The following is a 26257-nucleotide window of genomic DNA, read 5'->3' as shown; positions in this document are numbered from 1 at the left end:
GCTGATTTAAAAGACCTGTGTGGGAGCCAGGAAAAAAAAGAGATCTCACTCTGTCAGCATTTCAAGGTACCGTGTACTGTCCAGACATTGCTAGCAACGTACAATGGTGGGGGCATGGATTGTATCACATACCTCATGCTCATTTATGTGATGTGAAAAAATAAAAGAATTAAGACAGGCCACTGCGGTGTCGCTCGACTGCCAATGTCAGTAGTCCGGCATTGCTAGAGCTCTATCTCCACAGCTTCGTGTCATCTCTGGAGTATGGTCTGGCTACACCACCTATCTATTCTGGGATAAGAAGAAAAACGCTCTGGCTTCTTTGTATTTCGTTAAACCAATCACAACCGTCCTGGGTGGCGCTAACCCCCGTGAAGATGGCGAGAGGGGAGGGACATCGCGTAATGACGCGCCGGATGTCATTCCGTTGATCTAGAGTAGGTGGTGGATCCTGTCGCTGCTACTGCTTTCTACAGACCTGATTGTGTCTGTGTGGACCTGCTGCTGAAGAAAAACAACCATGGCACTGACCAGGAAGAGCAGGGTGTTTGTTATCGGCGTGGGCATGACAAAGGTAATATTATTTAACATTTGTCTCAAAACCGAAAGACGACATGAACAACCTTATGTAAGACTTGAGGCTAGGATAGTTGGCTAACTCCATAGTTGGCAGTCCATATAACATTGTTCAACAAGTTCCTCTTAAAAAAAAAAAAAAAATTTGGTTTTGTTAGTTATCTAGCAGGCCATGGTGTAGCTAATGAACTGTTAACAGCAGTTAAGTATCGTGTAAAAAAACTACTAGCTCTATAACTGACCCTAACGTTACACAATGTAAACATTAGCTAGCTAAGTTAGACTAAACAAGATAACATTGTTTCAGTTTTTTTTTTTTTTTTTTAATATTTAGTTTTAAAAAATGTTGTTTTTCTTGATTAAGTGGCAATTGGGTCTGGGTTGACTGCTCGACGTACTGGCTCTGTATCTCGTGCCATGTGAGTCCATAGTTCATGGACAACAGAGGTACAAACTGTGCTCAGGGTCATCACCTCAGCAGGCTGTTAACATTACGAACTGTAGCTCCAGAGCTGTTTAGCTAGTTTCAAGCATAGATATTAAATATATATGGTTTATTCTGTCAGAACAAGTCTCAAGTCAAGTATCATTGTTTCACAAGCAAGTTGCAAGTGAAGATGGTAAGCTTCAGGCCTCGGAATGTTGACCATGCCCATCACAATTACACTAAAATGTCACTTGTTAATGTTTTTTTTTTTTTTTTTTTTTTTTATAAACTGAGATCATGTCAGTTTATATGGAATTATTTTTGTGCCTTAAGTGCATCTCCTTCCTGTTGTCTGCACTGAAAAGCTCCCACCAAAGATTTATATATACATGCAATCTATATATTTAAAATATATATCTATATACAGAAATAAATGTGAAAATAAATTAAAATGCTTATAATTTTATATTTTGTAATTGGTCTTTATATTTCCACATTTCTTTATTCTTTTATTTACTCCTCTTAATATCTTGAATCTTTTGAAACCAAACTATGTGACCACTGACCACTTAAGGTGGAGGATCACTCTTAAAATCATCCTACAATGGAAATGAATGGGGTTTATTCAATTATTCAAATGTCATTTTATGACCATCTAGTGCATTGTCTATAGTGAATCAATGATGACCAGAAACAGTGTTTTGTCCAGCTTCATATTCTATGTAATGGGCTCCAGATCACACTGTGGTTGTACTGGACAGCTTCCAGGTGTACATGTGTAACTGTGTGAATGTGATCAGGGTGTTCCTGAAAAAGAGAGCATTGCTCTCTCGGTGAAACTGCCCCCTGAATAAATAAAGGTGGAAGAAACCAATTACGATCGTCTTGGGCGGCGCTAAGTTCCTATATCCAGGGGCAAAGCATGACAAGCCGGATGTCAGGCTTTATCCTGGAAATATACTTTCGTTGATCCAGACTTATTCATCATCAAAAAAGTAGCCTATTATTTCATTGACAAGCGACTAATTTCAGCTTAATTTGCAAGTCAAGGTCATCATAACTAAAAGTACAGCTTGATCAAATGTAATCGTTAAGGTTGGTAACAAAAAGTTGAATGTTCAGTAATGCAAAAGACTGTTATCCTGTACATGAGAACAGTAAAATCCGATGTGAATGCAATATGTTGATTCACATCAACATAAGCAGGTTGTAGAGTTTGTCTCTCACTTTTCTCTATTTTGCTGCAGTTTGACAAGCCTGGAGCCCGAGGCGACTATGATTACCCTGACATGGCCAAGGAAGCAGGTGCCTATCTTTCGGAATATGGACATTGTTCAGTCACTCAAAAGATACCATATGTGAATATCTGTCTTGTTGCATAACATGTAACAAAGTGTTTTATTACTCTATGTCTACATCTTATTTTAGGTCAAAAGGCCCTAGCAGATGCAGGTGTCCCATATTCTGCCATTGAACAAGCCTGTGTAGGATACGTCTATGGTAAGATGTTGTTAAGTCACCGATAAAATGTGACCGTTTTGTATATTGTTTACATTTTACATGTCGTCCACTGAAATAGTAGTCTAGCTATCGGATGTACAGTGCAGGTATAAAGCCTGGCATCCAGCACGTCTCTCACACGGTGGATATCAGGCTTTCTCCTCCCCTTCTGCTATCTCGGCTATTTTGCAAGGGCCCCGCGCTGCATCTGGAGCTTAGCACCGCCCAAGATGGTTGTGAATGGTTTAAAGCTATAGTGCATAGTTTCTGCCGCCCCCCCATGAGGAATTCTAAGTAATGACAACAAAACTGTCGGCGCGTCCACATGATACAAGCCTTCTGTGACCTTGTGATCGACCGAGCCCGAACCGAACCCGAACATCATTTCTAAATATCTGTCCGAAGGCGGCCCGGCCCGTCGGGTCCACAATCTTCTGAACATACTGTAGCCATACTGACAAATACAGAGAGAGTTGTGTGGAGCTGATAGTCTTTATTAGCTTTTGTAGCAACTCATTTGGCAGTGGCTTGAATGCAACAGACATTCAGTAATATCAAAAAGTTACGCACTAAAGCTTTTAAGAAATACAAACAACCCAGAGTGTTTTTTTCCCCCTATACCAGAATGTTAAGTCGTGCAGCCAGACAATACTCTTGCGCTGACACGGCGCTGTGGAGATAGGTCTGGCAATGTGAGACTACTGAAATAGTAAATAGTGCCAACTTTATATCACAGTGTACATACAGTGTATACTCCCACTACATTCTTCTAACTTATTATATACTATGTACTCTTAAAAACCTAGATTTTATGTAATTTTAAGTCAAATGCTTTTGGTCATTAAAGAAAAACAATGTGTCTCATATTGTAATTATCTGGGTAAAAAACTTAAATTAATAAGGAATAACATCTTCTCCCCTACCTTATTCCCTCAGGTGACTCCACTTGTGGGCAGAGGGCCATTTACCATAGCCTGGGCCTGACAGGGATCCCCATCATCAACGTCAACAACAACTGCTCCACAGGCTCCACTGCACTCTTCATGGCTCGCCAGCTCGTTCTGGGAGGTGAGTTGAGCGGGACACCATAAAAGTGAAAAACCACCTAAAATCTATACTTTTAAAAAGGAGGCTGTAAAGCGCTCACTGTGGTTTCAATGGATTCTAATAATGACACATTTTCACAACAGAGAAAAGTATTGCAATGTCCATAGAAACTTCTCAAACGACTTCTGCAGATTAAACCCATTATCTATTATTTAACTTAGACGGTAAAATCCACTCTTTGATCACTTCTCATCTCCTTTTGCAGGTCTTGTTGACTGTGTGCTTGCCCTCGGGTTTGAGAGGATGGAGAAGGGCTCTTTGTCCTCAAAGGTATAAAACTATATACTGTGGGTTGTTGTACTGGATGTAGAGGAGGTGAACAAAATAACACTTCACAATATCTTTCAATACACTATACAGGTGTTGTTGATATTGTGTCCACCCCTTGTAGTTTTGCCAGCAGCATAGTTGGAAAAGAAGAAATATCAGCTGGGGTCTGCATTCGTCCTCAGAGAAATACACCTCATTGATAAACATTTAAAAACGTATCACAGCGGACATAACAACTTAGTTTGGCTGCACCCCAGAAAATTAAGAAATAATGAACCTCTGTGCTCTTTTTAAAAGTTTTCATTAACTGCTGTTTGCTATTGAGTGAATTCCTATAACATGGGAGCAGAAGGGGTAGTCCTCAGAGAAATACACCTCATTGATAAACATTTAAAAAACGTATCACAGCAGACATAACAACTTAGTGTGGCTGCACCCCAGAAAAGTAAGAAATAATGAACCTCTGTGCTCTTTTTAAAAGTTTTCATTAACTGCTGTTTGCTATTGAGTGAATTCCTATAACAAGGGAGCAGAAGGTGTAGAGTGCGGATTATAATGAAGAGGTCTACCTTTTTAAAATGTAAACTTAAAGCAGCCATATTATGCTCATTTTAAGGTTCATAATTGCATTTTAAGGTTGTACCAGAATAGGTTTACATGGTTTAATTTTCAAAAAACACCATATTTTTGTTGTACTGCAGTGCTCTCTCTCACTGCTGCAGATCCTCTTTTCAGCTGGTCTCTGTTTTAGCTACAGAGTGAGACCTCTTTTCTTCTTCTTCTGTACTATCTTTGATTGCACTGCACATGCTCAGTAGCTCAGATGTAGATCATGTCAGCTAGCTAGCTCCATAGACAGTAAAAGAAAGGCTGTTTCTACAACTTTGGTCAGTTACAAGGCAGGATTAGCTGGGAGACTTCTAAATGAGGGCGCACATGTAAGTAGTTCTTTTGTAGATTATGGTGAACTTGTGTGTGTTGTAGCAGTGCTTTGCTATTGAGAATGAGGTAGCATGCTAGCGTTAGCATGCTAGCGTTAGCATGCTAGCGTTAGCATGCTAACGCTACGAGCTAATGGTTGCGGTTAGCCTGCTCGTTTCGGCTTGTGACGTCACAAGCCGTGCCGATTTTGAACAGCTCACCCAGAGACTGAAAGCAGGACACATTCAGAAACTGTATCTCACTCTAAACAGCATGGATGGATTTTTTTCAAAGTTTGTATGTGTGTGGAAGCACCAGAGACACAACATAACACCCCAAATCCCAGAAAAAGTGATTTTTTTCATAATATGGGCACTTTAAAACACAAGTAGGCTGAGCAGTTTGTCAAAAATAAATTTCTTGCTTGGTTGTTACCAAAACATAAAAAAAATATATCAGTATCTAACATCAACAAATTCGACAGTACAGATCATTCTCCACTTAAGTTGGCTTTCTTTTTTTACAAGATGAAAAACCAAGCAAGCAAGTAAGTAAAATGTTAATTAAAACACTACTTGTTTCTAGTATATGGACAGGACCAATCCCATGGACAAGCACATGGAGGTGATGATCAACCGCTACGGGATGGTGGCAGCTCCAGCAGCACCACAGATGTTCGGCAACGCTGGCAGGGAGCACATGGAGAAATATGGTACATGCTACATGTGTGTTAGATACAGAAACGGCTTACAAGGTCTAAAATGTGATAGTGATGGTTGTATCTTGCATTGAGGTAATTATTTTACTATATCTTAATTTTTGTATCAATGTTTTAATCTCCTCAGGCACTAAACCGGAACACTTTGCCAAAATTGCCTGGAAAAACCACAAGCATTCCACCAACAACCCGTAAGAGTTAACTCTTAAAACAAATGATCAATTCATTTTTTATTCAAGTTTGTGTGTGAATATGTGTGTCTACATGGATGCAGGTATTCCCAGTTCCAGGATGAGTACAGTTTGGAGCAGGTGATTAACTCCAGGAAGGTGTTTGACTTCCTTACTCTGCTGCAGTGTTGGTAAGAGTCTCACTGATTTACAGTTAGTGTCGTCTTTTGAAAGTAAATTGATCATTCTGCCTTGAGTGTAACTATTTCAGGACAGAGGCTAGCAAGTAGCATTCAGATATATTTGATCAAAGTGCAGAGTTATTGATCATAATTGCTAGGGCTGTGCCAAAAGTAATTTCTTTTTGCACATTCAAAGCTTCATTCGAAAACCTCAATAGAAGCTCCTATTTCTTTTTAAATCAATATGGATCTATTTTTTGTAATGACTTAAGCCATTTACTATAATAGTCTCAAGAGCAAAAATAGATGATTTTGTTATTGTGGTTATGTAAAATTGAATGTATGGTGCTGTTAGATTGAGAATTCAAATGTCAACTTATGAATGAAGCTTCAAACTATTCCGTACAGCCCTAATAGTTGCTTCAGTTCCTAACACCACCACATAATGTCGGCTTGTCCTGCTTTTCTTCTCTCGTCAGCCCAACATCAGATGGTGCCGGAGCAGCAGTTTTGGCCAGCGAGGCCTTTGTCAGGAAACACCATCTGGAGAACCAGGCGGTGGAGATTGTGGCCCAAGAGATGGTGACTGACCTTGCCTCCACGTTTGAAGAAAACAGCTGCATTAAGATGGTAAGAAATTGTCATTTACAAAGTTTATCTCATGACAACAAACTGTGTTTATAACATTCTCCCCTTTTCTGGATCTACATAAAATAAAATATTTGACGTTTAACAGTACTTTGTCAGGGGATGTGAAATGTAGCTACGTTACAGCCAACACTAGGGAGAGATGTGTAAGAAAACACACTTTGCTTTGCTGAACTACAGAAGTTAGTACTACTCACTAGCGCAAATTTGCAAGCTATATTGCATTAAGATACATCATTTGTGCCATACAGACTTTGACAAAAATAGTTTGAGAGTGTTGATAAAGCAGGCAAAATGATAGCCTTAGCTGAAACAAATGGAGAATATAAGTCCTTGATCCTGCTATTCACGAAGATGGGGGCTCTCTAATATTTAAACCATTTCAAATAATTTTTAAACTTTTTTTTATTTAATTTTTCCTACGTCCATGCAACACTACCTCATTATCATATATTATATTATTATATATATTCTGTGGTAGTTCTTTCTTTCGCTAGTCCAAATATAATTTGCTGCATTATGACTACAAATGAGACCAACATGTAACTTATATTGCAGCCAATCAGCTTTCATGTTATTGGTGCGAGTCTCTTTTGGATTGTTCCACAGGCATGAAACGGATTTTATTCTTCAGCAGTGATGGGAATAACGGCGTTATAAATAACGGCGTTACTTTTTTTCAGTAACGAGTAATCTAATTGAGAAAAAAAAAAAAAAAATTTACTTGAAAGTAACGCAATAGTTACTTTCTGAAGTAACTAGTTACTTTCATAATTTGTAACTGAATAACTAATTTAGTTACTTTTTGGAAGAAGTAACTAGTAACTGTAACTAATTACTTTTTAAAAGTAACTTGCCCAACACTGTTCTTCAGCTATGGGGAAGTGCAGGTTTAGTGATACTTAGCTTGAAAAAAACTAGGGCTTGGTTGATGTTGTGATAAAGGTCTTAAATTTCATTCATAATGGTCTTAAAACATAATGGTCTTAAAACAGAAACCCTGCAATAGTCTAACTCTAAATACTCCTTAAAGTTGATGTTTTGTTTCAATACAAATAAGGGGTAAAAGAAATGGAGACAGAATATTTAGGAAGAGGTGTTTCAGTGTCAGAGATGAAAGGCTGCAATCAAGATGTTGGCTTTTAGTAAAGCACCTGGGGAGCACTGTTACAGCATTGGTGTTTTATCAGTGTTTTCAAGATGTACTGATCCCCTTCCTCCCTTTTATTTATAATGACATTGTTGATCTAACAGAGCCACACAGAATGACGTCTGCTGTGATTTCCCCTGTTGCCAAACCAGGCAAAGGCTATTTGCACCATTTTTCCACAAAGTCAGTTTACGTCTTGAGAGTGGTTTCATCTTGAATTCATATAGATTAAGTGGTTCTCGTTGCTGGCTGCCTCACCTCTATTAACACAAGGACACTTTTTCATATAATGTCAAGAGCGGGATCAATTCAGCACCCAGCGGTGGCAATATCTCTGTCAGGATAGAACAGCCAAATGTTTTTTATAATGTGGCTTTGGTACAATATATATATAGTGGATTAAGGTTTTTGATTGTACTACTAATCCTATCCTGCATCTCCACTCATATTTACAGTAGCACTGGAACCATTAGCCAGTGCTGTTACAAATCATCAGCACAAAACCGGCATCCGTCTTTATGGTTATGACGACGATAAAGGAAGACCTCAAGAGAGGGATGGATGTACCTCTATCATTATGGGGGAGAGCAGAAGTAATTAAAATGATTATCTTTTCTTATTTCTGCCTTTCCTCTAAAGTTTCCACAGCAGTGGTTTCAGAAAATTAACTTTTAAATTATTAAATAAATAAATAAATGAAATTAGATATCCACTCTCATGGGCATATAAGGACACAACAGTATGAATGCCGGTAGTTAGGGCTGGTTGAAGCACCACCCTAAATGTAATAGAAATATTAATAACCCCTTAATTCATGTAACATAGCTAAAGAACTTAATAGATGTCTTCCTATTTCTGGCAATGTCTTGTCCAATTTGTAAGAATCTGTTATTTACAGCTAGAGGGAAACTGATTTTTAATAGGGTTTGGCAGCAGAAATAAATATTACTAAATTGGGTCAATTGCTTTCTGATGGCAATACTATGGAAGTTTATGAACAAAAAAAAATGCAGTAAAACTTAAATGTAAAAAAAACGTTTAAAAAATACTTTAAGGGCATCACAATATCAACAAAGCCCAGTATTCCTTTATGAAATTGGAAGCTATATAGTCGATGCATAACCTGGATTGAAGGTTAAGTCTTGTTTTTATAGTTATCAGCTGTAGTTTTACCCCTCATAACAGTCTTTAGTGTTGGGACCTGACAAGATAACCTTATTATGATACATTTGTTTGCTTTAATGAGCATCCCATTGTTTTTATTTGCTATTCAGGTGGGATATGACATGTCTCAGTCGGCTGCCAAAAAGTGTTATGAAGCTGCAGGTCTGAAGCCCAGTGATGTCGATGTGGTCGAGCTGCATGACTGCTTCTCCGCCAATGAGCTCATCACGTATGAGGCTCTGGGGCTGTGTCCAGAGGGTAAGACTGCAGCTCTTCAAATCCTACTTTATCCCCAAGCTATTTTAAAACTTGGCTGTTAAAGCAGGAATAGAGACAATTTCCACTGTCCTTCTTCCACCTGAATTTAAGTGTCTACTTTCAGGAGAAGACATTGAATAGGACAGGATTAGGAATGTCCTTAATGTTTTTTTTATATTAGGTAACTGCTGATATTCAAATTAAGTTTTTCCTATAGGGATGCTGAGCTGAGTGTGAGCCAATAGTGTGTAGAGCAGCCTCTAATTTCAGCCTGTCTCACCTCTGAACCTCCTTGCCCCCCATGCACGCGTGCGTACACACACACACACACACACACACACACACACACACACACACACACACACACACACACACACAGAGGACTGACCTGAGCAAAATCTAAATCGCCAAATAAACTAGACTTTAAACATGATTTGTTCATTCTCAAAAAGTCTGCCTTTAGTTTCCTGCCTCTTTGTTACCGGGTTATGAGGGCATTTCGCTGTGAAGCTAACATACAGAACTTTCAACTTTATTTTTGCCCCTGTAGGGCAATTGGTTTTACAGCAAGACATACAATACATAAAAAAACTTGACATACAGTACAGTAAGGAGGTGGGAAGGTATCCTCAATACAAGTGGGCAAAAAGTCCAACAACGGTACTAGTGTTCGACATTCAGATTTTCACAGTGTACAAAGCAAAGCATCGATAGCATCTTCAGAAAATGCCAAGGCAGATAGAATAAATAGCGTCAGAATATGACTATATATATATATATATATACACACGCCATCTTCAATCTGCCATCATAACAAAATCGTCATCATTAGAAACATAGGGATCATCATCTACATCATCATCAACACGAACCACATCATATCATCTCATCTCATCAACTCCACTACACACTTCAAGTGAATAGTCTTAGGACTCACTACCTCCTCCCCTGGTTTGTGTTCAGAAGTGAAATGGCCAAAAGGGAAGTGATCCAGAAATGCCAGAGATATAATGAACAATACATTGCATGACAGGACTAAGAGTGTCTCCCCAAGAGGGATTCAGAACTACTAAAAAAGGGTCCAAGGTTCGAATCCGACCTGTGACGGTTTTCCTGCATGTCTTCCCCCCTCTTTCTCCCCTTTCATATCTCAGCTTTCCTATCAAATAAAGGCAGAAATGCCCAGAACTTTAAAAAAAATTACATCAGTTAAAAGCCTGTTTCCACAATACACAGGGGATATAAAAAAAAAACCCTCTCATATTGTTTGGTCAGCTTTATTGACATTAGCAAATTAGTGATCGCATAGGGAGTGTGAGCCAACAGAAAGTTGGCCTCTAAATGTTGCTGCTGCACAGAAGCACCCGACCAATTTAAAAGGGAGGACTGACGGCTTCATCAGTGTTGAACAGCTCCGTTTCCCTTATTACACTACAATGCAAGCGTGACAAACACATCCACTCTGGAGATAATTTTAAAAAGCTTTGTAGTCTGAGATGGAAAATTCTGATTTCATGTATGAGTGACTGAAACTATAAGTAGATTTTGATATTTTCACACTTACCAAGTCATGCCTTTGACTGCAGAAATGTGTCAGGCATGAAGAATATTTTTTTTATTTTTTTTTTTTTTATCATTTGGTTAACATTCATCAACTCATATTAGTATATGAGATATAGTTAGAAGACATACTTTTCAGTGTTGCATTTTACATAATGACAAACATCAGACCAACTTTAAAGTATTTGTAGTATTTCTTATTTATTTGTAGGAACTTATTTGATTCCTTTTCTTATAGCTTCCTTATAAAGTAGACATATACAAATAAATTATTCAGAAACAGTTTGCTTTAGTTTATTTTCTCTTATGTCTTCACTTGTAATTGTTTTAATTTATCCTTTAAATGATTTTTGTAAGTCACATTTTTTAATACAAAATGTGCTACTATACAAACAAAGGCGTGTTTGTTGATAATACCATGCATGTACTGATAATATCAAATGAATGTGCCATAATATTGTACTGTAGATTTCACTCTGTACTTTTTTGTGATCTTCCTGTGTGTTTTACAACCTCTGCAGGTAAAGCAGGAGAGATGATTGACAGAGGGGACAACACATATGGAGGCAAGTTTGTTGTCAACCCTAGTGGTGGTCTCATCTCTAAAGGACATCCTCTGGGCGCCACAGGTAGGCCGACCCTCTGACTCTTGACGAAAGCCTCTATAAATGTATTGTTATGTGCACGCTGGTGTATATCTTCAAACTTTTGCCAAACAACCTCCACAGTGGCCACTAGGTGGCATATGTCACCATATGTATTGCACTGAGAAACAAGTCCTCAGATTAGAAGAGTGCTGGAGAATGTGAAAGAAACACCACAAAGAGGATTTTGCTCTTAAATCATTTAGCTCATAGGGATAATGGAGAAATGCAAAAGCTCATTAAGCAGATTGGATGAAATACTTAACTATAACGTTAGAGCAAGTGCTGTCCCTGCCAAGATTAGGGAGTTGCCAGATTAGGAGTCAATTTGTCACCCCTCTCAGTGAAGAGATCGTGTTTAACACTTGCAAAATGCTTTAGTGTCTTCATTTGGAGGCCGAGACGTATGACGAGATTGTAGCCATACTCAATAACCAAAGTGTTGGGATCATCCCCAAGAAAAAATGTATTGACTGCAACTCGATGTGTATGAGTTAAAACTACATTTTCTCTTCTCAGCGTCTTTGTAGATATTTTGAAATTAGAGCAACAAAGATAACTCTTTTGTTATGGCACTAGCATGAGTTCTCTGTCACTGGCTAGACATCTACAGTAGGAACATCATATTTTATGTTACAACTGTATCAAATGGCTATACAGTATGTAATGTGAAAGGGGTAGCTCGTAGTGACGAACACATCACCTGACTCTACAGTTCCCCCTCAGCTCTACAGAGCGTTTTAGCTTCTTTCATAATGCAAAAGTATTGTTTTGGTCACTCTCACAGTCACCACTATCATCAACATTGTTTCCAGCTGCAAAAGGCAGCTGTTTTAGCAAAAAAGCTCTAATGTATGCTAACCGCCCAGCACCAAATGCCAGACAGACAAAGCGACTAGCTGGTGAACATGGTGGAGCATTTAGCAGCTCAAGAAACTGACTCTTTTCTCAGGAGTTGGTGGAGACCAAAAAGAGAGCTAAAAGAAGATTGAAATGTTGTCTCATATTTATTAGGTGACTAGTAACACCACTCCAAATGAATGTTGGTCTGTGTCTGCCGATTTTGTAAATAAGCAACTGTTTCAACTTTATAAGGTGAGAATACGTCAGTGTTGTTTACAGCTTGTTTCTGCTGCCCCCAGATGGCCCAAAATTTAAACCAGCTAATGCTGATTTAAATTGTGTTAAAAGAATTGTGTTTTATGAAATAGGAAAGTTGATGGGCTTTTTATTCTGTGCAACAAATGTTTTTTAAACAAATCACAATACTTGCTCAATGCATTGTACAACATGTGTATTGTTTTCCTCTGAAAGCCATTTCAGAGTCCAAATCAATCGATCAGTTAAAACATAATGAACCAAGTTGAAAAACAAAGTTATTGATAATGATACCTGAACCTCTTCTCTTGTTTTTGTCTCCCTCACTTTATTAAATGTGTCTTTCTTCAGCCTTTTACAGCTTCATCAGCCATAAATTACATTGCCAGATACTCACGCCACACAAATACAACAGCCCCCTCTACAAGTCACCTAACCCTCACCCTCTTTTCCTTCTCTCCCTCCTTGTACTCTCTCAGGTCTGGCCCAGTGTGCAGAGCTGTGCTGGCAGCTCCGAGGGCAGGCAGACAGGAGACAGGTCCCAGGGGCAAAAGTGGGCTTGCAACACAACATTGGCTTAGGAGGAGCTGTGGTTGTCACTCTCTACAGGTTAGGATTCCCTCAGGAAGCCAGGTGAGGAAGTACTTACGAACTATTTGTTTTTAGTTCCCTTAGATACTTTGTGTAGCATATATTTGATAAGTGATCATTGTTTGCAGGCTCTAAAAGGCAGGTAAGCTACTGCTGACTAATGGCGCTTTTCCATTACGTGATACCTGCTTGACTCGCCTCGACTCTACTTGACTTTTTTGGTTTTCCATTACAAAAAAAAAGTACCTGGTACCTGCTAACAGGTACTTTTTTTAGTACCACCTCAGTCGAGGTTCCAAGCGAGCTGAGCCAATACCAAAAGGTGACGTGAAAACGACAGAGGGGGGTGTCCTGAACAAACCTGCCATTTTTAAATAGTTTAGCCAGCTGTGTTTTTTTTGCTGCCTCCAGCTTCATTTGAAACAAAATGTGTCTTCTGGCTGTGGCAACAACACACACCTTCGACGTTCTGTGTGTGTGTTGCGTTAGGTCACATCAGTTTACTGCGGCGCCGCTATGACGACCAGCCACGCTGAGGTGGTACTAAAATCTGCAATGGAAAATGGACACAGTGAGTAGAGTAGAATAGAGTAGAGTAGAGTAGAGCAGGTACCATGTAATGGAAAAACGCCATAACACGCCAGAGGCATAAGATTGGTTTCTATATTTTACTATTACAGTTCTTCTCTTCATTATTTGGCCTTTTGCTGTAGATACATTACAGTGCTTTGTATTATTTATTTATTGTATTTGCACACAAATAATATTGCATATAAAATCCAGATAATGAAAAAATAAAAAATGTGTTAGGAGAGGTCAAGAAGCCTCAGGCTTATTACATTGCTTTGTAAAGCTACATTGCCTTATATTGTGTACTTTGTATCTAGCTGTTCTTTCTGCTTCCCACAGTTCCCACATAGGTGCAGTTCCCACCAGCTCATTCAACGATCTGGATGGGTTTAAAGCTTACCCTGTCTTCAAAGAGATAGAAAAACGTCTACAGGAGGTACTGTATAGCAGCACACTGTCACAAAAAAAGTCCTCCTAACACCTTAATCTAGCTACTGTGTTTGATTCTGTGGAAGAGTGGGTTTGCATCTAATTAAATGCATCCATAGATTTTTTTTTTTATGTTCCCTTTTCTTCCTTTTAGTCGACTGATCGTTCCATGTTATGCAAATGTCCCCATAAAACGAAAGGAAGAAGAAAACATACTTTATTAATCCCCGAGGGGAAATTATTTTTTTTTTTTTACACTTTGTTATTAAACACACTAGATGTACTTTATTGTTTACAAATCTTTTTACAGATTATTTTAGCATTAGGCATGCAGTTACCTACATGAACAGAGTGATGCTGTACTGTAACAACTGTTTAAATCTGATCCTATGAAACTCTTACAGCATGCTAAAGTTTTTTCTTTGAACGTGAATTAGTGAAAAGCCCCTCGTCTAGATGGTGAAATGCTTTATCTCTTCTTGTGCTGGTGCAGTATAGAGCTGTTGTGCATTGCAGATATACCATATGTTTACATGACAGGAAATGGCTTATCTTTACCTTTTGAAGTCACTAGTATACTGCTAGGAAAGTACTGTACTGTGAAGTGTAGGGAAAATTCCATGAATGCAGATGCTGCTCCAGTATTTTTCAGTGTTTTATGGTCTTTATTAAGAGACGGATGCAGCTTGTGCAAATGTCCTACAGCCAGTTTATCCACCTTTTTATTGAATTGTTTCCCTCATGCAGTAAGGTGAATCAGAGCAACCTCTTGTTCTCAAATACAATATGAAAAGTTGTATAAACTCAAGGCTTTATTCCCAGCTAGAGCTCAAGGCTATTACATCACACTGAGATCAATTTATAACATCTATGTTTGTGTTACCCTAGCCATATTGTGTGAAGAAAAAAGGTAGGGAAACATTGTGGATGTGTTGCATTTTTGATGAGGTAACAGCTTATTTGAACTCTATCTCTTTTTTACACATGGAACCTTAACAAATTCTGGTTCATATATCTGTAAGACAGCAGTTTTTGGCATTCATACATAGGACTCCTGCATGGAAACTTCCTATGTTTATTCACACATGAAATAACATAGAGAAGGCTTTTTTACATTTTCAGTTTCCATACAGGTTGTCTAAAAGAGGATTTTTAAACCTAAATTGTATAATGTTTAAATGGTTACCCACATGGTTTGAATGCAGATCTTAGGTACTGCTGGGGGGGAAGGATGTACCCACTTCAGCACCCCCATGAGCCATCAAAGCTCTCCATCAATTTCTTCATTGCATGACATTAACGTGATTTCAGATGGCATTCTGCTGCCTAGCTGAAAGTCTGATGGTGCCTAATATTTTTCTTATAGAAATGCTTGCACTGGTAAAAATCACTGAAGCTATATTAAAGACTTGCACACATCATTTATTACAAAGTTTTGTGTTGGATTTTGTAACATTCCAAAATCTTAATTTACATTTTTCATTTTCACTGTATATGCTTATCGGTTTCATTAACTACTAATAATCGGTATCAGCCTTGAAAAAACAGTATCGGTCAATCCCTACTCCAAGGTGAACGAAGAATCAAAAAACTGAAAACTCTTGATGAATTGAAGTCAGTTCTTCGTTCACCATGGAGGCATGTGAGAAAAACACATTTACAGGGTGAAGTCTTCAGAACATCTACATCCCTCTCCAAATTATATTTCTTCACCAATATATGCCAGGTTTCCAAGGTTAATTTTGTGATTGAGTCAAGCTTTTTCAAATATTTCTTGAACATATAAACAATATACTAAAAGTCAGAGCTCTGCAGCATAGTAATAGGGCTGGGAAAAATGACCAAAATCTTCTATCCCGATATAGTCATTCCATATCTTAATTACGTGCTTTGGCGTATCAGAAAAGATCAGGTGGACCAGTTCTTTGTACATTTATAAAGGAGGCCTCTGGTACCAGCCTGACTAATACACAAACAGTTCTTAAAAGGTAGGCCCACTTTGTCACAAATAACACCCAGGCCCCCCAACTGTGTCAGAATATATATGTTTGAATGGCTGTAGTTTAAGGCATCCTGAATCCTGTTGTATTTTAATTTACATAGACATCCTCAAAACCACTTGAGTGTGTGATTTCTCAAGATTGTCAGTTATAACCTGCATGGGATGGTGACTGATGCTTCGGGTGTTGGTGCAGACCAGAGCTGCTTTACAATAATTATGTCAGTTGTAAAGCGTGCCATAGAGCTGTTGGAGTGGCCTGGAACCCTCAAGTGGCAGGACATGTGGAGCATATATTCTTATTATTGTTTTAAATTCTACTCACTCTTGTATGTCCAACTCCCATTCCCTTTCTGCGCTTGCCAATGTGATATTGAATAATAACTGTGTTGCCCACTTGTGGATTATTTTAATCTGTGGCTCTGAACAACTACAGGAAACTTCAGTTTGATTAGTGGTTGCAAGTGCTGGTCACATTTCTCAGGAGCGGACATGATTTGGTGATTCTCTGGTTGTTCTTGCCCTATGTTTTCAAGTAGTGTTGTCTACAACTACTTTATGTCAACTCAAACCCCTTCTGGACTCACTGCAGGAAGGAGAGCAGCTTGTCAAGAAGATTGGTGGAGTGTTTGCCTTTAAAGTGAAGGATGGACCAGATGGGAAAGAAGCGACCTGGGTCGTGGATGTGAAAAATGGCAAAGGTTCTGTCACCAGTGATCCAGGTGTGTATCTCAACGGAGGTGAGATGGTGTATGGAACGAATGTTATATGCCGTTCCATATGATGTCCCTAAAAGAGCTAAGGGATTCTCAGAAATCTTGCTACAGGAATTCTCTGGTAGTCAGACTGACATTTCTGTTAAAACATGTAATTTCTACACAGTAACTTCTCTCCCCGTGCTAATTTCCACACACTGTGCATCTCAGTAGCAGTATGTACATGCACCAACATACGACCTTTTTGTCTGCATTTATTGACAGAATTAAATGTGGCTTTCTCTTTCTCTCACACACACACACACACACACACACACACACACACACACACACACACACCTGTGTATCACATTTCTTGCTTGTGATACTCGTCGATTCGAATTGATTGGATATCACGATGCATCAGCTTTTAAATATTATTTTGCTACACATGGTTTTCATCAACAAATTCAAGCAGTCAGATATATATTAACAAGCAACATCACTAGGCAAAATAATTATTATGGTCTCTCACTGCATCGATGCAGAATCGTCCAGGTCCGCATTGCAATGATTCATTTCAACACCCCTAACACACACACACACACACACACACACACACACACACACACACACACACACACACACTCACACACGTGTATCACATTTCTTGCATGTGATACTCGTGGTCTGTATTGTGGATGTAAAAGATGTTCCAAACAGGCTTTAGAAACCAGGATTGAACCACTTTGTTTGGCTCTTGTTCCTTGAAGCTCAAAGGATAAATAGGTTGGATCCCCTCACATAAATCCTGGTTTAAAATTGAGAGACTTTAAACTGGGACTTAATCTTTGAATTGATAAACTCTTCACCTTTTGTAGCGCTGTCTTCATTTTAACAGATTTAGGGAATACAGGGTTATGGTTAAGATTTAATTGTTTTTTTGGCTCCAGATGTTAGAAATTGCATTGGCTTTCTGGCTGTGTAATGGGTAGTTGCAATTCTATTGAATTATCAGTCTAATAAAACTTACCAGTAAAGCTATCAAAGAAGTTAACATTTTGAAAAGTCTTCATCGCAGAAAATATCTTTTAAATGTCTTCTTTGGATTTAAAGACCGATAAAGCTGATTTAATGGACATCAAAATATGACACTAATTCAAATAAAATAAAAACATGACCCTAATAAAAACAAGAGCCACACACAGTCTCTAAAAGCACAATCTGTTTTCATCTATTTGATGCCTTAAGCATTTTGATATATTGTCGAAATGGCAGAGGCAGAAGATAGATAGGATATAGATAGATTTTTATTGATCCCAAAAATGGGAAATTACAGTGTTACAGCAGCAAAATATCAGACACACAGCACACATACAGAATATACATGAAATAATAGGATACAATATACATGAAATAATAAATAGGAGAGAATACAAGAACAAATATTTAAAATATATACAAGTTAGGAATAAAAATCTACAACTACTTAAATAGTATTAATAAAGATGTAAGTAAACCTGTTGTGCAAGTTGCACTTAGTGCAGTTGTGATGTATATGAGTCTTATCTAACACTCAGTGATGAAGTGTTAAAAAGTTGTATTGCCTGCGGTAGGAATGATTCTCTGTAGCGGTCCGTGCGACATCGAAGCTGTTGTTTGTGTCGCTGGCTCCGATGCCATCCGATGGCTCCATGAACATCTCCAACATTCTGCTGCAGACGTTGATGGATCTCATCTTCCTCAGGAAATAGTCTGCTCATCCCCTTCTTGTAAACAGCAGTACTGTTGATTTTCCAGTTCAGCCTGTTGTCAATGTTGACCTCAACCATATCCACATCTCCACCAAGAATGCAAAGGGGCTGCGGAGCCGTTCCCCTCCTCCTAAAGTCAGTCACCATCTCTCTGGTCTTATCCTCGTTCAGCTGCAGGTGATTCTTACCCGCCCACTCCACAAAGTTGTCCACCAGCGCTCTGTACTCTCTCTCCTGTCCATCCCTTATACACCCAACAACTGCAGAGTCATCAGAAAACTTCTGTATGTGACATGACTCTGAGTCTGTGGTGTATAAGATGAACTGAAAAGGAGACCGCACAGTCCCCTGTGGAGCCCCTGTACCACTCACCACCACATCAGACAGAACAAGGTCCAGACGGACAAACTGTGGTCTGCCTGTCAAGTAGTCAGTGATCCAGGAGACTGTGGGCGCACCAACACCCATCAGCTGCAGCTTCTCACCTAGTAGTAGTGGCTGGATGTAGGCCTGCACGATAAATCGTTATAAAATCGCGATCTTGATTCACCCCTGTTTGCGATTTAATTTTTAAATGACTTCAATTCTCATTTAATTTTACGAGCCGACTGTTTTAAAGCGCTCCCAAGCGCTGCAATGCTCTGCCTTCTAGGTTCTCACAAAGTTCAGGGCTTCACCCTCAGCAAATGACAAAGCACCTTTTAGTCACGTGTTTCACTCGTCGAGCATTAAAACTTCCTCTGGGTTTTAATGAGCGTCCGTCTTATTTCCCAGAGACGTACATTCCCCATAATGATCGCTGGCGTCTCCTCCGTAGTTCCTTCGGGATTTCAGGCTTGGCCCCCGGCAGCAGCACAGGTCGACACAGCGCTATCAGCTGATCGCATGTGTAAACAAAAAGTCCTGCTGCATTGTGCGTAACTCGCAGTTACAAAAAACGACCAAAGTAAGAATAGAACTAAGAGAAAAGTTCAGAAGTTGACAGAAGCCATTTCAACACAGATGTTCTAAGTGACCATAAAAAAGAAATGCACTTAAAGACCAAAAGTGACTAAAAACACACAAAATACAAATACACATCAGGAGCTGCTGCAACAGGCTACCGCACGACACAGCAGCATCCTGCCAAAAAAAAGTGCTTAATGCTAAGGAGTTGTATTTTGCCTTTTATAAGCTCATTGTGACCTCCACACACCCTCATATGCTACATGCACACACACACACACACACACACACACACTCTCTCATAAAACCCCCCCTGACTGTTTCTTCCATTAGGCTGCGCCCCCCTCAACCCTGTGATGTTCTCTGGATCCAAGCCATTATTTCTGAATTTAACATTGCCTCTCCATCTGACTCATTGTTCAGGAAATGGAAAGACATCTTCAGAGAAATCCTGAGATTCTTTTTTTTGCCCTTTTTTGATATGACAGTACTACATTTGTAAAGAAAAATAGGGAAAGCTGTACTGGGTTAAGAAACTTGATGTTGGTGTGGTAAAAGTAAAAAATCAGGTGCTTTTCAAAGTTGGGCTTACTTTTAATTGAAGTCCATGGTGTGCTTTGGCAGTCTGAAATGCATCCGAGGCACTCTGAATATAAGTAAAAAAATAATGCATGGATAACCTACGTGTTTCAACTCCAAGGGTTTTCTTCAGGGTGAAGAAAGGAAGTATTCTGCTTTTACAGGCTGTTGGGGATTTCCTCTCCTTAATTAATTTAATTTAATAATTTCCTTTCCTCCCCCCTTTTGGGACAATGTGTCTGACTCCAATAAAAGACCTATATATCCCAGCGCATTCGTTAAATTGGTATTACATTGATCCTAAGCAAGAGCTAAATAAGACGATAAGATAAAGTCAAATACATTTCGTTTCGTTTCAGTCAAGCATCTGAGTTTCAATACACAGATCTGTGGGATCACAAAGCACGCAGAGACTAAGTTTCCCTAGCAACAGACAAAAAAGCCAGAGCCAGTCCACGTATCTCTAGACTGTCAGACCTTGTGAGCCCCAATCTATTCTTCCCCTCTTATACTTTCTTGGGCCCCCTCTTCTTCTTCAGCACCAGGACTGCTATCTTTGCTCGATGGTGTTTTAAGCCCCCAATGTCGACTTCAAGGCAGTGCTGGGACCGTCGACTTAAAGGCACCTAACCCTAACCATTGCCTAATCCTAGTGCCTTCCAGGCAGCGCTGTCTGGAAGACGACGTTGGGGGCTTAAAACACCAAACGCCGCTATCTTCACACAACACCTGCCAGGGTGGGGGCCACTGTATTACAGTATGTCTCGTCCTCATTTGCGCTCACGTAGAAGCGGTACATTCTGTTCCTGTTTCATTTGTCATTATTACTCAATGTACTTTGCTCGAGGCCACTGTGACCCTAACCCTTATATTTACCACTTAAGCTAAACCATCTGTGCGTCAGTTTCCTTTATTCGGGGAACCACCATCTCTATGACAGCACACAACTCTGTGCAATAAGCATACACCTAAACACACTTTCTTATGGAAACCTTTGACATTCTTATTATATTTATCTGCAAATAGTAAGAACATTATTCGGCTGATGGTGGTATTCAGACATTTTGTCCTGGGAAGCCACAAAACATAGCAGTGCACATTTTTATTAAGTTTTTTTAATTGGGCTTTCAGCTTCAGTGAAAGAAACTGCATTGGATGTGCCATACACAACATGTTTTGACACTAATGGAAAGTTTCATCAAAATGGCGAGTGGGCTCTGGAGTGCTTTCTATTTAGATCATTGTAAAAATGGTGACTAACATTTTCCTCCTGTGTGTCTTGGTGTACAGATAGCACCATGCACTTCTAGGGCCCTATCTTGTGCCCATGGCCGTGCAGGTCTTTACAGGGAGGTGTGTTCAGGTGCATTCTTGGCGTATTGCTATCTTGAGGCAGCGGGAAGTGATCGCACCAGTGACCAACAAAAACCTGGTCTAAAGTCAATAGCACAGCATTTCATTCTTATTTTAACAGCAAATTGGTAAAATGCGCCTAGGCTTATGCACAGTGCTCGCACACTAAGCTTGTAACACACACACACACACACACACACACACACACACACACACACACACACACACACACACACACACACACACACGGGAAGCGCAGCAGCACACAAACATGCAAAATAAAAAAAAAAAATATTATGGTGCAAATCCGCCATCATAATAGCAATGCGCCAAGGTACAAATGCAAGTGAGATGACACTCTGATTGGTTTATTGCATGTTACGCCCAAAACACACCTATGAATTAATGAAGACACCAAGTACAACCCTTTTGAACGATGTGTCCGGCGCACGGACCCTTTTTTCCACCATCAAACTAGCAAAAGTGGATTTGGACACGCCCTAAACGCACCTGCGCCATGCACTTCACGCCGTGCGCTTAGATCGTTAAAATAGGGCCCCTAGGGTCATAAGTGATTGAGATTATTTGTGTATTAGTCTATACATTGGTTTTTAGGATAATACTGCATATTATGCCTTTTCATGTGTGTATAAGGAACAGCAAATATGCATTTGTTCCTGTGTCTGTGAAGTTTTAATTCTTATTTAATTTTCTTTTTTTAAATATCTTTATTGTTTTAGTTTTAAGAAAGACAAACAGTTTATACAAGAAAATGGAAGCAACTTATTCTTCAAAAAACAACACCCACACAATGATGAAAATAAATAAGTATACAGATAATTAAATAAATAGAACAAATGAAAACGGAAAGGGATAAGAAAAAGAAAACATACATAAACAAATCAAAAACAAATTAGGTTATAAAATTGTTATAAATTAACAAAAAAAGATAAAGTAATAAAAGCCTAAACATGTTACCAAATGAATGAATACACGACCAGATATCCAGGCAGAAGTGTTGCAACATAACGCTTGAATAAGGAGTTCAGTCCATATAATCCATAAAGGTCTCTGAATTTGTAATTCTGATGGATTCGATATATTGTGGAAGTTCACCATAGTAACTAAGCCTTTTAATTATTTTCTTTTTAGGTAAAAAGGCAGACTGCACCTTATCCTTGAGTGATGGCGATATTCTGGATCTGATGACAGGAAAGTTGAATCCACAAACGGTATGTAGTTATGCACTAACCATATCTATCTGCACTCACGTGGTGATGCGCATATTGTTTTTAAAGTGATCTTATAAATATGACTAATATAATAACATAAATATAGGCTACGCTTACACAGATCAGGAGATAGATTTCCAACAATTCACGTTCCAAAACAGTTTTAATAGAAGCTTTTTTTCAATTAATACTAAAATCACATATCCACTATCACCACATTTTATGGTTGGTTAGTTTGCTTTCACCCCATAAATAAACCGCATCACAGTGCAGTTGGAAATGGACCTCGGTCCAGCTGTTCAGTCCGTACCGAAGTTTGATTGACAGCTTTCACACTAGCCCAAATGAAGTGATGAACTAAATGGGGGGAAAAGCAACAGTTTGTTTTAACCAAACAGGTTATGTGAAGGCACCCTGGATTTGTGTCTACACACGACTGTCAATCCACAAAACAGTCAAAAACTGCTCTCTGTTCTGGTGCCGATTTTTTTTTTTTTTCATAGTGTCGTCCCATAGACATGTTTCTTTTCACTGTCTGTTGCGTGTAAATGGTTAAATACATGCCTGTAGGCCAGATTACCACCTGTGTTCACCAACTTAATTAGGTTTAATGGTTTCTGTATGGACGCATTTCCATTTAGTCAGTCCGGGGAATTCTTAAAGCAACAGGAAACTCAGAACTGTGAATTCTCATTACTGGTACATAGGTGTTAATTGTGCTGGCCTCCTCACGAGTTCCGAGAAATGTGATCAATTTCTGACATGCTGTGATTATTTTGCTGGCAAAGTGCACGTTTGATTTCTGCCAGTGCAGCCATATCCAATTGGCAATTAGACGTGGAGAACCTCTGCATACAGCCGCACAAAGTGAGAAAGCATGTTGGAGTATAGACGAAACACTGCCTACACTAAGATTATACTCATGCCAAATGAGTAAAAATACCATTGACTCACTTTTATATGGCCTACAACAGAATATATGATGCTATAAGATGGTAAATAAATGAACAGATGATAAAGAAATAATAAAAATAGGTTCAATTTAGATGAAGTTATTCAGTATTTCAGTGACAGAGAAACATCTGTGTGAGTGGCTTAAAAATGTTCCCCCAATAATGCTTGTATGGAACTGAATTTGAACAAGTAGGATATACTGTAATGTTTTTTTCTATCAAATTTAGCCTGGCTGTTTTTTTAAAGATGGTTAAGAAGTAAAATAAGCTCCACGTGGCTTTGACTGTTTGGAAATGGTGTGCTCAGGTAATTGATGTGCCCATGTGGGAGCATGTAACCTTCTGGCTGTGTAGCCATAGATACAGAAACCTTTTTACGTCTATGTGTGTAGCTGTAAGTGTTTTGTTATCCAACTCTCTACATTCTCTGCTCTCCATAGTTTGAGGGCAGGAATGAACTAATTCAAACGTTTGCCACACAGCTGGTCCTAACAGAATAGAAGGGTGGAGCTAATTGAGTTGTGAAAGGTGTCAAAGTGCTTGTTAGAGGCTCAAAGCTGCAGGTGTCTAAACCTGAATGTAGTCTCAATCAAATCAATGTGGGAATGTGTGTGCATTTGATAAAAACATAGATAGGACTGTACAGATGGGTGTTGCTACCTGCTGGACATCTCTGCCCATAGTAAATTTATCTTGTAGGCTTGTATACTCCATTAGCAACTGCAAAAGAATCTAACAAACCACAAAAGTTAAAACTTGGTTTGTGCTTGCCATATTTTTATCTGAGAAGACTGATTTAAAGGATTGCAAAATTTGGGATGTGTATTAAAAAAAATTACTCTCAGCTACGTAAAGTTACTCTCTGCTAAATGTTACAGACCACACCACAGAGAAGAAGAAACTGTTGCAGCCTTTACATGGTTTTAGTGGAGATTGGCATAACTTGAAGTGCATGTTGTTGGCTAGGTCAATGCCAACAAAAGGAAATAAAGTGTTCAGTCCAGAACACCCAAAAGCCTCAGTCCTTGCTCTGTTTTTAATTGTTTATGCCACTCAGAGCCTAGAGATTAGGCAGTTGATAGCTTATCAATCTTCACTTAAAGGGATAGTTTGGATCATAGAAGTGGGGTTGAATGAGTTACTCATCCATAGTCAGTGTATTACCTACAGTAGATGGTGGTCGGCACGCTCCAAATTTGGAGAAGCAGGAAGGAGTACCGACACAGAAGCTAAGCAATGAACTGCTGAGGATTTTATTTTGTGACTTTGAGGAATCTGAACTAACCATTTTAAAACACCAAAATCACACAACACAAACAAACTAACAGTGGTAGACCAGCAACTAGGGGTGCACCGATCTGATATTGGCCGCGATATTGACAAAATAGCTGGGGGATCGGAAAAATTAACAGATCCACAGGCCGATCCAGTTTCCAGGGTTTTTTTTCCCCTCCGTCGCAGCACATCCTACATCATTCGTCAGCAGCATGTTATTTTGTCTTAGTTAGGAAAGTAATGTTTAGTTAGGAAATTCTGGTGCCTTTAGTCTCTTCCACATGGTGGAAGGAAGGTATAAGGTGGAAGGTATACAGTTTATTATTAATTCAACAACGTATCGGATCGGTATCGAATATCGACAGATACACAAAGCCTAGGCATCCGTATCGGTATCGGGACTGAAAAAGTCGGATCAGTGCATCCCTACCAGCAACTCCTGTGTTCTGTGAGGTAAAGTTACCGTTTTTGTTAAAGGGGTCTGGTGGCTTTGAAGAGAGCATAGATGGATATAATGGCTTCAGTTCCCTGTCAGAAAGGGCTGTCTGACGGCATCGTAAAGCGGTGAAACTATCCTAAATTTAGCGTACGCTTTTTCAAATTGATATTGATTTTTTTAAGTTACGTTTTGCCGTCCACAGCAGTACATTGCTTAGCTTTGTCTGTATTCCTGCCTGCTTCTCCAAACTGGGGACATATAGACCGCCATCTACTGTAGGAAATACACTGATGATGGATAAGTACCTCATGCAACCCCGCTTCAAAAGATCCGAACTATCCCTTCAACACAAAACATAATTTAGCAATTTATATTGTATTATTAAAAGTTTGATTTGAAGTTAAAAGTCAAATTTTTAATCTTTTTCCTCTTAACTCCTATCCGCAGGCGTTCTTCAAAGGGAAACTGAAGATCACTGGGAACATGGGCATAGCTATGAAGCTGCAGAACCTGCAGGTTACACCAGGCAAGGCCAAGCTGTGAGACTCTTAGCTAGCTTTTTGTCCTCTGAGCAGCACTTAAAGGACAACTTAATTCCTCCTAATCAACAAGCTCATTGAATACTTTGATAATGCGTTTGATCTTGAGAGATGATCCATCAAGTTTCAATTCCAGCTGCTACTTTGATCAGAGCACATTCACCACATAGTATATACATAATTGTTAATATCCTGGTATATGTTGTTTAATCTTCTTGACCCATCATCTTATATTCTGATATCAATTCTGAAACATCCAGTCTTTAGGAGCTGCTTGCAACATATGCAACATCAGTGCAAATTTCAAAAATATGTGGCGCTGCTCTGTGTTTGATAAATCATGTAGTTAAAACACTCAATGTGCCTCTAATTTCTGTCTATAGAATTCAACTCATGGTTTAAAGCCATTTTTGGCCTCAACCATTTTGATAGATCATTTTGTATAGAATATATGTCTGTAAATGATAGGAATTATCTAATTAAAAAAAAAAAAATCCTTCACTGACGATAA

General features: G+C 39.0%; 1 protein-coding gene and 1 long non-coding RNA gene across 2 annotated transcripts; both read left to right on the top strand.

The window, feature by feature from the left end:
- Positions 1-402: 402 nt before the first annotated feature.
- On the top strand, positions 403-26257 carry scp2a (sterol carrier protein 2a). The gene is made up of 16 exons (XM_031293653.2): positions 403-574; positions 2251-2308; positions 2432-2503; positions 3440-3571; positions 3816-3880; positions 5387-5513; positions 5647-5710; positions 5794-5880; positions 6351-6501; positions 8944-9091; positions 11173-11280; positions 12873-13026; positions 13894-13990; positions 16575-16704; positions 22461-22540; positions 25655-26257. Exons 1-16 carry the CDS (start codon positions 521-523, stop codon positions 25748-25750), a joined length of 1623 nt encoding a protein of 540 aa, XP_031149513.1. The 5' UTR covers positions 403-520; the 3' UTR covers positions 25751-26257.
- LOC118495941 lies at positions 22560-23991 on the top strand. The gene is made up of 2 exons (XR_004898398.1): positions 22560-23091; positions 23146-23991. It is a non-coding gene; the product is annotated as an uncharacterized LOC118495941 (long non-coding RNA).

This window comes from Sander lucioperca, chromosome 9 (genome assembly GCF_008315115.2).
Source record: "Sander lucioperca isolate FBNREF2018 chromosome 9, SLUC_FBN_1.2, whole genome shotgun sequence".
NCBI lineage: Eukaryota > Metazoa > Chordata > Actinopteri > Perciformes > Percidae > Sander > Sander lucioperca.
Note: the sequence above shows the minus strand (reverse complement) of the source record. Positions and strands in the feature narration are given on the sequence as shown.